Source organism: Otolemur garnettii, unplaced genomic scaffold, assembly GCF_000181295.1.
Source record: "Otolemur garnettii isolate 467f Iridium unplaced genomic scaffold, OtoGar3 scaffold00048, whole genome shotgun sequence".
Classification (NCBI taxonomy): Eukaryota; Metazoa; Chordata; class Mammalia; order Primates; family Galagidae; genus Otolemur; species Otolemur garnettii.
In genome coordinates, this window is record NW_003852443.1 from 7,762,402 (window position 1) to 7,779,507 (window position 17,106).

At 36.2% G+C, this 17,106-nt stretch overlaps 1 protein-coding gene across 3 annotated transcripts in view; it reads left to right on the top strand.

Moving 5' to 3' along the window:
- The window catches only part of TTN (titin), a 276,966-nt gene that overhangs the window by 147,885 nt on the left and 111,975 nt on the right, over positions 1 to 17,106 (top strand). For all 3 annotated transcript variants that reach the window (XM_023514176.1, XM_023514175.1, XM_023514177.1), the window contains 10 exons: positions 9,946 to 10,026; positions 10,910 to 10,984; positions 11,615 to 11,701; positions 12,123 to 12,185; positions 12,779 to 12,868; positions 14,808 to 14,855; positions 15,392 to 15,793; positions 15,952 to 16,230; positions 16,465 to 16,740; positions 16,877 to 17,016. In XM_023514176.1, the coding sequence (XP_023369944.1) occupies positions 9,946 to 10,026; positions 10,910 to 10,984; positions 11,615 to 11,701; positions 12,123 to 12,185; positions 12,779 to 12,868; positions 14,808 to 14,855; positions 15,392 to 15,793; positions 15,952 to 16,230; positions 16,465 to 16,740; positions 16,877 to 17,016 (1,541 nt within the window). The remainder of the gene's footprint in view (positions 1 to 9,945; positions 10,027 to 10,909; positions 10,985 to 11,614; positions 11,702 to 12,122; positions 12,186 to 12,778; positions 12,869 to 14,807; positions 14,856 to 15,391; positions 15,794 to 15,951; positions 16,231 to 16,464; positions 16,741 to 16,876; positions 17,017 to 17,106) is intronic.

A 17,106-nucleotide genomic window follows, 5' to 3' on the forward strand; every position in this document is an offset into this window, starting at 1 on the left:
TCCTAAATGTATTTTCACTAATATCTTTAAGTGCCAGAGGCTCCCAAAGAAGTTGTTCCTGAAAAGAAAGTGACAGTGGCTCCTCCTAAAAAGCCGGAAGTCCCACCTGCCAAAGGTAGTTTTGCTGTGTTGTTGCTGTGTTTCATGCTGTGTGTGTGTCTTTATCTTGTCTAATCTTATGAAAATACTAATATCTTTTAAGTACCCGAGGTGCCAAAAGTGGCTGTCCCAGAAAAGAAGGTGCCTGAAGTGATTCCTCCCAAACCGGAAAGTCCTCCCCCTGAAGGTAATATGACATTATTCACATTAGTATTTTTTTTAAATGCTCTCCTTAGTATTGTGAAAAGTGTTTTTGCAAAATACCACATGTACTTTAGTCAATTCTAGCATTAAAATGAGCTCATGTCTTTAAAGTGTACGAGGAGCCTGAGGAAATTGCCCTGGAAGAGCCTCCAGCGGAGGTTGTGGAAGAGCCAGAGCCCGCTGAGCCTCCGAAAGGTACTTGGCCAACAGCCACTGTGCCTTGGCCACTTTTCCCCCTTCTTGCCCTGACAATCCTGGGCATTATAAATTTTTTTGTCTTGTTTCTTATACCTCTTTACTGTTTCTAAAACATAAATTCTAATATCTTTAGTGACTGTGCCACCTAAGAAACCTGTCCCAGAAAAGAAAGCTCCTGCTGTCGTTGCCAAAAAACCTGAACCACCACCAGCGAAAGGTATTCCTGCCTACCACTAACTTCCTACAGAAAAAATGTCTTTAATTGTCTTTAAAATGTTATATTCTGTTGTTCTATTTTTCATTTGTCATGGAAACTATGAGCTTAAAAACTACTAATATCTTTTAAAGTGCCCGAGGTGCCCAAGGAAGTTGTTCCTGAAAAGAAGGTGCCTCATGTGGTTCCCAAAAAGCCAGAAGTCCCACCTGCTAAAGGTACCTATAGCTGTCCACTGTTTGGTGGAGGCAGATGCTGCCTCCAACTCCTACAAGTGTTTTGTTCGTGTGAATCTGATGAGTGTTTACTGGTTCATAATGTTAAAATACTAATATCTTTAAAGTGCCTGAAGCGCCCAAAGAAGTTGTTCCAGAAAAGAAAGTAGCTGTTCCCAAAAAGCCAGAAGTCCCACCACCTAAAGGTACATGTCACTAACAAGATCTACAGAAAAGTACTCCCTCTTGGTCTTAAAGTCACTTCCCATTGAACCCTTTGTTTGCCTATCCTCTTGTATTCACAGCAATAGAACTGTTATTCTGGATTTTTAGAGTTTGAATAATTTTTTGTAACATCATTCACACACACAAAAAAAACCCCTGATGTACTTCTTACAATTATTAGAAGGGTTTACTAACATGGTTTTTTGTTAATAGACCACATTTTCTTCCCCACTACGCAGGGATCCAAGAACAAATCACTGACCTTACTGTGAATTTTATTCTTAGATCTGTCCCTGTGTTATTTGAACAAAATGTGAAGTAGATGGGGTGTAAATTTCATGTACTTTTCAACTACGCACAAGTTAAAATCTAACTAATATCTTTAAAGTGCCAGAGGTGCCAAAGAAACCCGTCTTGGAAGAGAAACCAGCTGTTCCTGTTCCCGAGAGAGTGGAGTCACCTCCCCCAGAAGGTACACTGAGATTCATGAGCTTACCATGTGTGACTGTTTCTAATTTAAGCTTTGTTCTTCTTCTTTCTTAACTCATTATCTCTTGGTCGTTTTCTATCCTTTGATTATGTGCTTTCATTCATCATTCTAAATGAGTTCTGATTTCAAATCTATTTTGGATTATCATTCAGCAGCATTTATATAGGTAATAGGAAATTGTATCAAACAAAGCTTCTCTAATGTACACAGAAAGTAAGATGGAGAACTACTGAGTACAAATGGCATTAAACACCAAAGGGCTTTCCAAGCATTCAGATCAGTAGACACAGAAGTCAACGCAAATAAGATAGATTTCATCGCAACAGAAATAGGAAATTGCATTAATTGCAACAATGAAAGAAATCAAGATGACTATTTATTGTGTTTGGTGTTTTGTGCATTTTATAATATTGTTCCATACATGGAAATAAAATTAACTAATATCTTTATAAAATATGTGAAGAACCTGAGGAAATTGCTCCTGAAGAGGAAGAGCCAATTCCTGTTGTAGAAGAGGAAGAACCAAAAGCCCCACCTCCTGAAGGTACAAGGCAGAATCAGTCATTTCACTTTTATACCTATTATATATCTTCTTTAAAGTAAAATGTCAGTCTTCTATCTCCTTTCTTGAAATTTGGCTTCATTGACAAAAACAAAACTTACCTGCAAACATAAAACACTTTGGTCCTATAGAATTTTACGGTGTACATAAAAATATATGTGATTTTTTAATTCATTCACTAGTGTTACCTTTTTATTGTAATCATCTGACTCTAAAAGAAATTCCTATCATTCAAGTGCCTGAAGAGCCCAAGAAGATTGTCCCTGAGAAGAAAGTTCCTGTCATCAAAAAACCAGAAGCTCCACCTCCTAAAGGTACTTGTGTTGAAATAAATATTTACTCGATTTTTGTGTGCTGTCCAAAACTCTACACCGTTTCCTTACTGCGTGTTGTGATGTGTGATGTGTTTGTCAACTGTTCTCTAGATGTTGTGTTGTAGAATAAACTTATAAAATTAATGTGCATATATGTGATAGCGTATCTTACAATTTTATATTATTAAATGTTACTAATATCTTTAAAGTACCTGAGATGCCAAAGAAAGTTGTCCCAGTGAAAAAGGTCCCGACTGTTAAGAAGCCAGAAGCACCAGAAGCTAAAGGTATTTATATCATTGATGACATCATCAGAAAAAAAAATATTCTAATATCTTAAGTTGTCTACAATGGTCCTTATTTTGTGCCACTAATTTTAATGCTGCTCCATTAATTATAGATTTTTTATCTTAACATTTTAAAATGTTTTTAAATACTCTTTTTTAAAACAAAACTAATATCTTTAAAGTGCCTGAGGTGCCCAAGAAACTTGTCCCAGTAAAGAAGGAACCTGTGCCTGTTACCAAAAAACCAGAAGTCCTGCCGGAAAAAGGTACCCACCATGAAGAACAAATGCATATGTAGTATTTCTCTGACAGCTATAGGCATATAAGCATTTTAGTAAGAGTTCTTAGAGCAAAAATATCATGAGTTTCACAGAAAGAAGGGGAAAATAATGAAGACCAAGAGAGAACATGTGTCAGTCAGATAAGGAGGGAAAATGAATAAAGTTCAGTTATGCCTTGATAGTGACATGTGGTGGAAGAGGACCTTTGCTCACTCAGTGTGTAGGACACCCTAATTCAGTGATCTTGTTGTATATTTACCATTAACAAGATACTGCATAAGAGAAGTTAAGACCTGACCATGTCTTCAGACAAATTAAGTCTGGTGAGAGAATAGAGGTGATAACACAAAGTGAGTACGAAGTACAGAAACACAAAGCAAGAAAACATTAATTTTAGGCAGAAGATTTGAGGACAGCCATGTAAAAAGTGAGGAAATTGTATCCTAGGCAAAGGGAAGAACATACTGAAAGGCACAGAGGTGGAAGGGTCTAGAAAGGGCAAGGAATGTCAAATAAGCTTACGTAATTTGAGTAGGGATCAGCTGTGGATATCTTGAAAGATAATGCTAAATGTGAAAATAGGGTCATATTTTGGAGTAGTTTGGATGCCAGTATAAGGTTTATACTTTATCCTGTAGACAACAGGAAGCTTCAAAGGTTTTGAAGTAGGTATCACATTAGTAGGACTTGGGCTTTAAAAAGATAAACTGGCAGAAACGTAGGCTATTAGAAGATAAATAGTAAAAAGCCATTGCAATTATGAAGATCATTAAGAGATGAACAAGATCAGGGTGGGAGAAATGGGGAGAGCATTGGATGTGAGAGAGATGGAGACTGAGTTGGCCTCTGACTACCATGGAAGCCAGTAGGGAAACTGAGGAAATGCAGAAAATTGTAAGGCCTGAAGCTAGATGACCAAGAGCCTGGTTCACCAGGTCTCTAAACTGATATTAGAAGAAGATATTGAAGATGCATTTTCTTTTTTCAAGTATGGAAACTAGGAGCATGCATCAGGAGCTTAGGGAAGAGATAGGCCTGGAGATGTAGGTCTTGAAGTTGTTCATATGGAAATAAGAGTTGAGATGCTGGAATGATTACTCAAAAAATGTAGAGCAATTATTTTAAGTGTCAAAGTTAGGCCAGTGGGGAACACCTTCATTTTAGGGTACACATAGGACAAAAAGCAAATGAAGAAGGCTGACAAGACTCATTTACAAAATTAGGACGTCCAATAGGGTGCTATGCCTCAGAAGCCATTTCCCCGTGAAGTCTTATCAGATGAAGCTCTTCCCCCACATTCTTTGCCTGCTCTTTGCAGAATCTTGAACATCTTATAAATTCTTAATAGTAAACAAAATCATATCTTTAAAGTGCCTGAAGCACCCAAGGAAATCGTCCCAGAAAAGAAAGTGTCCGTGCCTATCCCTGAAGAGCCAGCAGCTCCACCTGCCCCAGGTACACACTGCTTTATAATCTTGGAAAGATGACAGTTGTCTTCATCATCTCTCTTTGATTGTGGATGGGTCTTATGTATTATCTGTCTGTCTCATGTATTGAAGTTATTGATATGTTAGGGTCATCAGAAGAACATGTTGTAGAGTGTAGTTATGGATATGTAACAACTTAGTGGCTGCAGTATTCTATTCTGAATACAGTCTAAAATAAAATACTATGTTTTTTAAAGTTGAAGAGACTCCTGAAGAAATAATATATGAAGAAGAGACTCCCCCTGTTGAAGGTACACATAGACATGTTTCTTCATTTTTTTAATCTCTTGAAAACTCTTGTTAGAAATACAAAAGTATTTATAGGGTGACGTTCCTTCTTGAGATTACATACAAAAGCATTCTGGCACATTTGACCCCTTCATTTTCAAATAGTTACATTCTTTTGAATGAGAATCTTTCATTTGATCATTCTTATTGGTAATTATAGGTTCCAAAAGGCACTGTCAACTAAAGCAAAACTGAAATAATTGATTTGAATCCTCAAATGACAACTCAAAATCAAATTTTAAAAGTCATTTCATGTGCCATCACTATCCATCGAGTCATTTGTAGTTGCTAATAGTAAGTTCAGGCATGAGAAAATGGAAATTTTACCTCTTTCCCTATGCAAGGGAGTTTATATGAATTGTATACTTTTCTTTTTGTGATTGTAATCTTTGCTTCTGTGTGAATCTTGTGTCAGTCTTTGTGAAGAATGTTACATTACAATCTTATGTCCTTTGTCAAAATTCTTTAAAGAACGGGAAATTGAAAAATATATTGAGCCTGAGAAACCTGAACCTGAACCAGAACCTGAACCACAGCCTGAAGAAGTACCCGTACCAGGTATTCAATTACTTGGACTCGAATCTTCGTCATCATGCTCTTTATCTTGAAATGTGTATTGCGTATACTGTTCTACATGTCTTTGTATCTGTAGGGAAGGTTCTGTTCGTTTTAAATGTGCTCCCCATTCTGAAGTTTCCATGTACTTTGTACCATCCATGTCCAGTGTGGCCTGGTGGGAGGCTTCCTTTGTTGTTTCCACCGGTGCCTTTGCCATATGTCTCACCGTCCGTGCCCAGTGTTGACCTCTCCATGTTTTATGTTGACACTGACACTGTATGTCTATGTCTAAAGAAGCAAACATTTTACTTCATACATATTGGTATATATAAATAAATTTACATTTCTAGCAAATATACGATGTATCCACATGCTAACATATACACATAGTAATACTTTTAAAATACTCTTTCAAGAACCTGAACCTGAAAAGAAGGTTATTGAGAAACCAAAGCTCAAACCAAGACCTTCACCTCCTCCTCCTGCCCCACCTAAGGAAGATGTGAAGGAGAAAATGTTCCAACTTAAAGGTATAAAACGTCACTTCCAAAGTCTTATTAATGTTCTTCACACTCTGTCCTGCCATCTGAAATGGTGCTTGAAAGAAATCCATGACTCTTGGAAGTGTGTACTTTCAGACGTGACTGTGCCGTGGGATTGCCTAGAGACGTGTGTTTCCTGCTGCTGCAGGGCTCCTGCCTGCTGCCCCAAATGTCAAAAAGTGAATTGCTAACATCAGCCTGGACATCCGGATATAGGGGCTGTCCAACTAACTTTCTTATGTGCAGTGGGGAGAAAGAGTTTTCTGATTTCAAAGCCTGATTCTATGTATATCTGTGAGGTCTTATGCATGAGGAATGTCTGTATAAGAAATCTTCGCAAGATATTTTTTATAGTGTAGTAATAAATTTATGCAACAGTCAGAATTTTTTCCTAAAGAATTGCATGTGCTTTTAAAAACACAGGTAATATATTCATGGTGCCCAATAGCTGATACACGCTCCCTTAACATGAAAGGAGCACACGCGAATGACCTGCCACTTTTTTAAATTTTATTTTTTGCAACTTAATGAAAACCCAATTGCCTTCCATGGTGGCTTTCAGGGAAAGCTGGAGAGAGTGGTGATGAAGACACTTTGTATCCAGCATCTCTTCCAATTATTAAACTTTTCTTCCTTCTTCTTATGTTTTGATTTTTCTTTGAATTGATAACAATAATACTTAATTTTAAAAATACCCACATCTTTTAATGCTAAAATAAACTGACAGAAGCACATCTTTCTTTTTTTTTTAATAAAAATGTATCTTGTTTATGATGTCATGAGATTCCCTAATCTAAAGCAATCTAGACGTATTCTTAGATTTTTCCCATGCTTAGTTACCCATCTACAAACCCAGAATCTTCCAGAGTGACACCAGACATTGCTTCTGGTGATTCTTTCTCCTCCTGACCAGTAAGAGGAACTTCCAGCCTTGGCCTTAAGGGGAACTTCCAGCATTTTAAGTCAAATACAGAAAAGATGGCACTTCTTAAAAAGCCACCCATCTCTGTTTTAAAAAAAAGCCACCCATCTGTTGAATTGTTGAATGATACTCCCTGAGTGATACACTTAAACAGAATTTCCTTAATGTAAAATTTATACTCCAAGGACATTTTCCTCCCCATGTAAAGAAAGAAGTTATCTTCTCAGCCAGTCTTTAATTTACTGCTCAATTCTGGGGTAAAACTGCCATTTTTTCCATGGTTTGAATGCTTCTTGTATGCTCTTTGGAGGCTGTTCTTGGCTTTTATTAAAACTCTCTGGTTATGTGCAAAGCTTGGTTTTGATTCTTAGACTAGAAAATTAACCATTTGCTTAAGATTAAATATACAAATAATAAAAGTAAGATCATATTCTTTAAAGCTGTTCCAAAGAAGAAAGTCCCTGAAAAACCTGAGGTTCCAGAAAAAGTGGAGCTTACACCTCTGAAAGGTATTTCACAGGCTGGAAAATATATCCCCATGTGCTATCCCTTCATCTGCCTCCTTGCTCTTTCTGCCTCCCTAGAATGTTCTCTCTCTCTCTCTCTTTCTCAATGATCAGAGTGATCTCATTCACTTATTGAATTTTTGTGGCTGTTATGGTCCTGGCTCATGAGCGTTGCTTCTTTTGTCTCCCATCAACATCATACATTATATGGATAGATATTGTTTATCTTTGTCTCATCTACATATGTCTTTTTGCATTTTCCTAATCTTAAAAATATTACATTTTACTAGTTAGCTATAATTGATATCAGGAGATGTCTAGCTTAAAATGCTGAGAGCTAGTTGTGGAAAGTTTTAGAATCTCACCTGAACATCAGCAATTTAGCCAGTGTTGTAGTACTAAATAGCAATCATAGCCTCCTTCCATATTATTAAGATGATTCATGAGGATTTCCTGATGACCTTCTGATCTTTCTCTTTCACCGACTCCCAGACATTCGCTCAGATGTACAGAACTCAAGTTTTTGATAAATTTTATTGTCATTGTAGGTCGTTTTTCAAAATTTGTTTTTCTTTAAACAGCATTTTTCCAATATAATAATTAGACCACAAAAAAATACTAATTAGACCACAAAGAAAAATAAATGAATCATAAAAGTGTAGACAATGTCTATTCAAAATAAACTCATTAATTTTTCTAGTAAGTTTAGTGGGTAGCAATGTTCTCTTTTAAGGTAATCAACACCTCCAGACCCAGAAATTGAATCATTCTTGATCATTCTGAAGTTTTAGAAAAAAATTACCCATGTGAATATACATTTCCTGATTCATAAAGTAGAGATTACAACATAGTGTTATCATGAAAATTAATTGGTAAACATTAAAATGTCATCTAAGGACATTTAATGACCTTAAAAAGAATAGCTACAACAATGTGTTCTGAGTCCCAAACATTACTAAGATATTAAAAATAAAATAATAATATGGAAAAACAAATGCACAGACATATTTTCACTATTTCCATTATAAAGTAAAGGAAATATGTATTATGCCATAACTATTTACATTAATCAGATGCATGGTCTTCTCTTTGAGTTTGATCAAGTCGTACATTAAGAGTATTGGTACCGGCTCGGCGCCTATAGCTCAACCGGCTAAGGCACCAGCCACGTACACCTAAGGTGGCAGGTTCGAATCCCCAGCCCGGACCTGCCAAACAACAATGACGGCTGCAACCAAAAAATGGCCGGGCGTTGTGGCGGGCGCCTGTGGTCCCAGCTACTTGGGAGGCAGAGGCAGGAGACTCGCTTGAGCCCAGGAGTTGGAGGTTGCTGTGAGCTGTAATGCCATAGCACTCTACCCAGGGGGACAGCTTGAGGCTCTGTCTCAAAAAAAAAAAAAAAAAGAGTATTGGTACCTCCAAAATAGTATTGAAGGCCAGCACAATTTAACATGAATAAAAAATTCCATGTTTAACTATAGCATATTTACTTGAAATACTTAACATTAGAAAAAAATGATAATTTAAAATAAAATACCTATTTGCCCCTCGTATGTTTTACATTTTGGAAGAGACAAGGTTATCTTTATCACATAAAAAACTATTTAATGAATTGCAAATATCTTGCTTAAAGCACCAAATGGAAAATTTTATAGAAATATCTAAAAAATTCAGATTTCATATAAGCTAACCAATGGTTACATGATACAAATAAATGATGTTTCAAATTAGATTTCATTGACATTAGTAGACAGGTAATGTGGTTCAGTAATCACCAGATGTTTTTTCTCCCCCCCCAATTTAAATCCATGAGAGCTATAATAGCAAAAGAGGGTGCTCTATAAAATAAAATCGTCCATCATGCTTGGTATGAACTATAGACACAAGAGGAAACTAATTTAAAATTCCTTGCGTCACTTAGTTTAAATTTAACAACATTGTCTTATTTATGAAAAATGAACTTCCAACAGCAGCTATGAAATTGTTCAGTTCTATAATTTTTACTGTGTACTATGTCTAAAAGGAAACCTTCAGAAAGGATGCCTCCCTTCTGTTTATAAAGTGTGATATGGTCTCTCTCCAGTATCAAGGTCATAAACTGAATCCCTTGGCTTTCCACTTCCACTGGTGGAGAAGACTGAGTGATAATACTAATGCTTACCCATATCACTGTAATATATTTAATGGTCAGGGAGATATGAGTGTAGATCTGGGCAATCTGCAATTGCAGGTTGGAGCAATGATGCTGTCAACAAGCCTGCAATGTGGTGAAAGATCCATAAAGTCAGGACAGAACAGCATCTTCTACACTCATTTAAGATCAATGTATTTGCCTTCAGTTAATGTAATTGAATTTCATCACAAGATTTTGTAGATGTTTGCAGAGCAAATAATTTAAAGTATATTATCTTGTAATTCTGTGATATTTGTATGCCACCATAATTATGACTTGATGCACCATAGTTAACTAGTTTTAGGAAAGACTTTTTTTCTTGTTGATATCCCATTTTTATATGAATTCACTCCAAAATTTCAAATCATATTCTTTTTAAGTGCCTTCAGTTGAAAAGAAAGTTCGCAAATTACTTCCTGAACCCAAACCTCAACCAAAGGAAGAAGTTGTTCTGAAAAGCGGTATAGTATTTTCAACCTTCTATCAGCTTTAAGAACATAAAGAAATTAACTTGAAAGCTTACAAATGTTTCTGTCTCTTACCGTTCTTTGAATTAGATTTCCCTATTTATTAAAATTTGTTTGTAGTTTCATTGAAAATTAGGAAGACTGTTATTTTCAAATCTTCAAAAAAAAAAGGAAGACAGAAATTTGTGAGCATTCGCAGTATTTTGAAATTTTCCACATTAATAGGCACAACTAAATTAATAACATTCTAAACTAACCACAAAAATGGCCGTGACTGCCATTGTCATAACCAAATTACGTAGTAAAATACACTAAACCTATTAAATACTTCACACGAAAACTATGTAAGCTTAAATTCAGTATTCAGCTTGGAAGTGTGACACAAGATCACCACAACTAATAAGTAACATTTTTTAAAAACTGAACATTTCTTTCCTACTAATAAAATATTAAATAATTAGAAGCAAGATACTCAAAGGAAGAATCAAGTTCTAACATTGTCTTCACAAAGAGTGACCCATTTCTAGGCCACATGTCTTTAGGTAAACGCCTTAAGTAAAGTTTCTGCTTATTTACATACTCATTAAATTGTAACATTGAATTATTAAAAGAATTTATTACTATTCAAAGTATTCATTTTGTGTGGGAACTATTTCTGCCACAGTCTTGTCTCTGAGAAGATTTAATTAAGATAAATTAATTAGAGTATTTTCAAAAGGTTTTTAAGAAGAGCTTTTCGTGTCAGTGCTAATTTTGCAGGGCACCAGGTCGCATGCTTTCCATTTCTTTGCTTTGTACATGATTTGTGCTCGTCAAGCTTATTTCAACATCTTCCTCCGTTTGTCTTGTTTACATATAAACCTTTTTGTCTTTAAAGTTCTAAGAAAGAGGCCTGAAGAAGAAGAACCTAAAGTAGAACCGAAAAAAGTAGAAAAAGTTAAAAAACCTACAGGTAGGAATCTCAGTGACAACTTGCAAACTTATTTTTTAACGAAATGGACACTTCACAAAAGGTTTATCTTGTAAACATAAATGAAGCTAAATATAAGCATAGCTTCGTAGTTCATCTGTGATGTAGTCTGTGTTTTCCACTGTCTGCTTTCTGTTTAAATATTTTTATAGTAATTCCCAAATCCAGTCACGCATTCCCCTGCACTTCATTCCTATTATTACTTTGCTACTTAAGTTCTTCCAGGGAAAACGACTGAAATAATCAAGTTGGCTGCAGAATAACTTCATGGGAGGGTGTTGGCAAAGATTTCATAACATCTGGGAGATTTTTAAGTGGGTTGGTTTTTATCCAATTAGCCTATTCCAAAGGGTGCAATGGCTGGGAACCATTATAGAAATGATTTAGAAAGGGAAAACTAATGGGGATGGCAAGTACTGGGATGGACTAAAAGAAAGAAAAATAAATGGAGGCAGAGTCAAGAAGAGAAAATGGAAATTAATTGATAGACTGTCAGAGGGGTTTTTTTAGTCAATCGAGCTTTTGAAAAACAAATTATTTAATTTGGTATTTGATATGAATTGATTTCTAAATATTCAAATCTTAACTCTGCAAAATAATATTATTTTAAAGTACCAGAACCGCCTCCAAAAGCCGTCGAAGAGGTGGAAGTGCCTCCTGTTAAGAAAAGGGAAAGGAAAATTCCTGAACCAACAAAAGGTAAAAACTTACAGGCACTTGCCCAGTTGTCTCTAAAATGCAAATGTGTAGCACTTTAAATATTTAAATGATCACAATGGCATCAAGATTTGAACACAGGACCTCAATCTAGTTGTCACTTACAGCTTAATTGTCTTTACTCTTTCACTCTCCTGTGTGATTGGCTAATAATCACCCAACTCTTAAATAAATTACGGGGGGTGGGGGGGGAAATATTTTCCCAGGCAGTGAGATGAAGAAAATTACCACCCATAAAGTTGCCTAAGTATTTTCCAAGTATTTTGTTTAACATGAAAAATAAATTTAGATATAAATTCTAATATCTCCTAAGATATGTTAAATGTGATTAATTTTGGTTTGAACTTAGTGAAAAACTTCAAAAATACTATGATACCCTGCTCATTACTGTGAATTATTTTAGTGCCTGAAATTAAGCCAGCAATACCTCTCCCTGGACCTGAAGCTAAACCAAAGCCTGAACCAGGTGAGCAAGCTTGTCCTCAGCATCAACAGCCTATGCTGCATGACTCATACAAACAATCATTGTAATTAATAAGAGAAAGTAAATGAAAGTCAGCATGAAGCAAATGACTTCTGATGTCTCTATATGCTTGATGCAGGGGTCTCCAACCTTTTTGGTACCAGGGACCCATTTCATGGAAGACAATTTTTCTATGGGCTGGGGCAGGAATTGGATTCTCTTAAGATATGCCCAGCCTAGATCCCTGGCATGAGTAGGGTTTGAACTCCTTTGAGAATCTAATGCCACCCCTGATGTGACAGGAGGCAGAGCTCAGTTGATGATGCAGGCAACACAGAGTGGCTGTAAATACAGAGGAGGCTTCACTTGCTCGCCTAACCACTGACCTCCTCACGTGCAGCCCGGTTTCTAACAGGCCAGGGACCAGTATCGGTCTGTGGAATGGGGGGTGGTGACTACAAGCTTAGTGCATTATTCTCTGAAAACTAGTTAATTTGAGGATTTCAAAGTTATATCAGAAAAGGCAAACAGACCACCAAATAAGCTTTCAGGAAGTGATAAATGGAAACATTAATACAATGGACATCTCTCTACAGAAGTGAAAACAATCAAACCACCTCCCATGGAGCCCACACCAACGCCCATCGCTGCCCCCGTGACGGTGCCGGTGGTTGGAAAGAAAGCAGGTATTTATCCTGTAACTTTTCTTTTTGCTAGTTTGTTTTGGTGGCTTAATAAAAATATTCATACTCAATTAAAATTCAAGTCCTATTATGGAACACAGGCGCCATTTCAACGATGGGGGAACATGATAAGCCCCCACCTTTTCTTTGTCTGATATCCTTTCCCCACCTTCTCTCTTGCCCAGTGGCTGCGTACTGTGTTTGGTTGGAGTGTATGTTCCTGCATTTCGTTCATATGCTTTGGGGATTAAGTAATGAATATGTTTAGGGATGATGAAAACTAAGGAAATAGATACCCTCTTAACAGCATATACGCAGGGATCCCATAGAGTTTCAGATTTCCCTCGTCCCTAGATGAATCATGAATGAAAATGTTCTGTAAATGTGTAGTGCTGATGGTTGTACAACAATGTGAATATACTCAATGCAATCAAATTGTACACTTAAAATGGCTCAAATGATAACTTTTATGTTAGATTTGTTTTACTATGATAAAAAAAGAAAAAAGACTATATAATTTTAGCCTTTAAATATATGTAAGCATTTATATCAATAATAATTTTCTTAAATGTACTAACTTTATGGTACAGATACCTCAAATCCAAACTTACGGTACTTATTAGTTGTATATGAATTTGAAAACCAAAACTAATCAGAGGTATAATTATAAATCACTGATAAATACACATCTTAAGTATTTGACCTTTGGCAAGTTGCCTAACCTTTTTAAATTTTTATTTAAAATCATTTAGAAAAAAATTGTATTATTTATATAGATTATTAACTATATATCATATATTTTATATTTACATGCTACCTACTATATATTACACAATAATCACTTATAAAATACTTTTTTAATTACCCAGAAAAACTTTTTATTTCAAATTATCTCAAAATACTTGAATTTTCATTGTGTTTTGTGACATGAAAGAATATGCTATAGCATATTGTTTTGGGTAAGCTTAATTTTTAATATTTATATTTTATCACTGATGTTTATGATTTAGACATTATTCTTTTAAACTTTTATAATTTCAGTGTTGTACCTCTATTAGTTCAGAAAACAGTCATGAACTGCCCATTGGACTAATTAAGTATGTGTAAAAAATAAAGCTGTTCTCACATCCTAGGGGCTGAAGCTGGTGAGCTAGTTTTACAGTTTAAACTGACCCTACATCGATAACTGAATCAAACTAAAATGTAGGAAGTCTCTTACTTCTGCCTTAGTTCATTGTCTAAGGGAAATCCTCCAAGGAACCCCTATACAGAGGGTTCCAAAAAATGCATACATATTTTGAGAAAGCAAAAAACTGTATTAAAATTGCAATCTCAATATATGTCAAAAACAAAAGATGAATAAAAGTCACGTTTGAAGACCTCTTATTACTGCAGAAGTCAAACATGACTTGAGTATTATAATTTTAACATGGTTTTTTTTTCCTTAAAATATGTATGCCCTTTTTTTGGCACGTTATGTATGTGTGACACCTAGACCCATGTTTTCCCTGAATTTGTTTGTCTTCTTAACTCAAACACCAAAAGAAAGGTGTTTTTGTACCTCTGGGGACATTTTCCTTTTTCCTACACTGGTCCTTGGTTCACATAACCAACACATATAAAAACATATAGAATATTTTGCATAGCTAGGCATGAACAAAACTCTTCCAAACCAGGCAAGAGTAAGCCCTCCAAAAATGGGAAGAAAATAAAGACATTTGCTGAAAGAATTTTTTTAATCCTAAATGTGTTGTCAGTTTAGCTTGGTCTTATCAATCTCTGAATATCAAAGTATTCTCCATAAAAGTCATACAAATGAAACCAACATTTCTTTATGCATTAATATTTATTTAAAAGAACATGACTTGCTCTGCCCAGTGTACTATTAAAAATAAAATAAGTCTGAAAATATTTTAAATGCTGAGTTTTCTTCTTATTTCAGAAGCCAAGCCTAAGGAGGAGGCTGCCAAACCCAAAGGTCCCATTAAAGGTAAGATTCGAATCCCTTGTAGCTTTTCATTCTGTGGACTTCCAAGCTTACCATTAAAGGGAAAAAAAATTTTTTTAAATGTATCTTTATTATTTCTAACTGAATAGGCTAAAACTAGCATATTTTCTGATATTTCAAATACTATATTTCTAATATTATGCAAATAGATATTAAATGTATAACCAACTATATTTTAGTATAATGAATCCTATAAATTCTCAGCCTCCTTTTTTACACGCATGATATTTACACATAGCAGATAACATAATTAGACATGAATCTGGATACTTTATACTTAGGATTAAAACTTGAGAAAATGAAGAGCATTCATTATTCCTGGATTCCTTCTACCATCTCATGTTCCTATCGGAAAGAAGGCTGATGAATTCAATTGACCTTTCAATGATCTGGTCTTTAATTTTCTGTTCTTGTCTCTTAATTGCTTTGTGGCTGATTTTATCCAGCAGGCAGACAAGTGCATGCTTTCTGACTCCTATGAAGAAGCCTTATCAACTTTTCATTTTACTTTGAATTAGGTGTAGCCAAGAAGACCCCTTCACCCATAGAAATCGAGAGGAAAAAGCTAAGGCCAGGCAGTGGTGGGGAGAAACCTCCCGATGAGGCACCATTCTCCTACCAGCTAAAGGCTGTGCCACTGAAGTTTGTGAAAGAAATCCAAGACATCGTCTTGACCGAGTCTGAGTTTGTTGGCTCTTCTGCCATCTTTGAGTGTTTAGTCTCTCCCTCCACTGCAATCACAACCTGGATGAAAGACGGCAGCAATATCCGCGAGAGCCCAAAGCACAGGTTCATCGCAGATGGCAAAGACAGAAAGCTACACATCATTGACGTGCAGCTTTCCGATGCTGGCGAATACACCTGTGTTTTACGTTTGGGAAACAAAGAAAAGACCTCCACAGCTAAACTCGTCGTAGAAGGTAATTTCCAGTCTTCTGAATGGGATCTCTGTTATACTTAACTACAATAAACCTTAGTAGCAACGTTCACCATAGTTTTTGATAAGATGTCTAATTTCCAAGTTTTATTGCCTTGGAAATGTTGTATGTATTGACACATATACCCAAATTCCCCACAGAACTTCCCGTGCGTTTTGTGAAAACCCTGGAGGAGGAAGTCACCGTGGTCAAAGGACAGCCCTTGTACTTAAGCTGTGAGTTAAACAAAGAGCGTGATGTGGTCTGGAGGAAGGATGGCAAGATTGTGGTGGAGAAACCTGGTCGAATCGTGCCCGGTGTCATCGGCTTGTTGCGAGCCCTGACCATCAATGACGCCGATGACACAGATGCTGGGACATACACAGTTACTGTGGAAAACGCCAACAACCTCGAATGCTCGTCTTGTGTAAAAGTAGTAGGTTAGTACCTTGCTGGGGCATTTTGTTCTGCTCATCCTGACACTGAAAAAGTGGAAGAAAGGACTTTGTTTTCCAATATTAGAGTATCAGAAGTCTCATACCTTATGTAAGAGGGGAAATAGCAATATATCATAGCAGTTCAGTTTTGCAAAATGTTTTCTGAAATTTACTTAGCAAGTTCTAGATATTACTTGTTCAGATCATAATCACTTCTCTGACTTCATTTCTATACAGAAGTCATAAGAGATTGGCTGGTGAAACCTATCCGAGACCAGCATGTGAAACCCAAGGGCACAGCTATATTCGCCTGTGACATAGCTAAAGATACTCCAAACATTAAGTGGTTCAAAGGCTATGATGAACTCCCGCTGGAACCAACTGACAAGACTGAAATACTGAGAGATGGAAACCATCTATTCCTCAAAATCAAGAATGCCATGCCAGAAGATATTGGTGAATACGCAGTGGAAATTGAAGGGAAAAGATACCCAGCAAAGCTGACACTTGGAGGTATGAAAATCTTACCTTTTTTCTGAAAGATAAGTTTTTTGTATGCATGAGGCAAAATAACACATCAAAAAACATGAAAGCAAAGTGCTGCTTGATTGCTTAAAGCATTGTGTTACTTTATCCCTGATCAATACAGACCGTGAAGTTGAACTGCTTAAACCAATAGAGGATGTTACCATTTATGAGAAGGAAAGTGCAAGCTTCGATGCAGAGATCTCTGAGGCAGACATTCCTGGACAATGGAAACTGAAGGGAGAGCTGCTAAGGCCCTCACCTGTGAGTCATTTCCCATATGAAGTTGTTGCTCATACAAACTAACTATATACCCCACATTCACATGTGACTTCTAGATTTGGTTTCAATAGA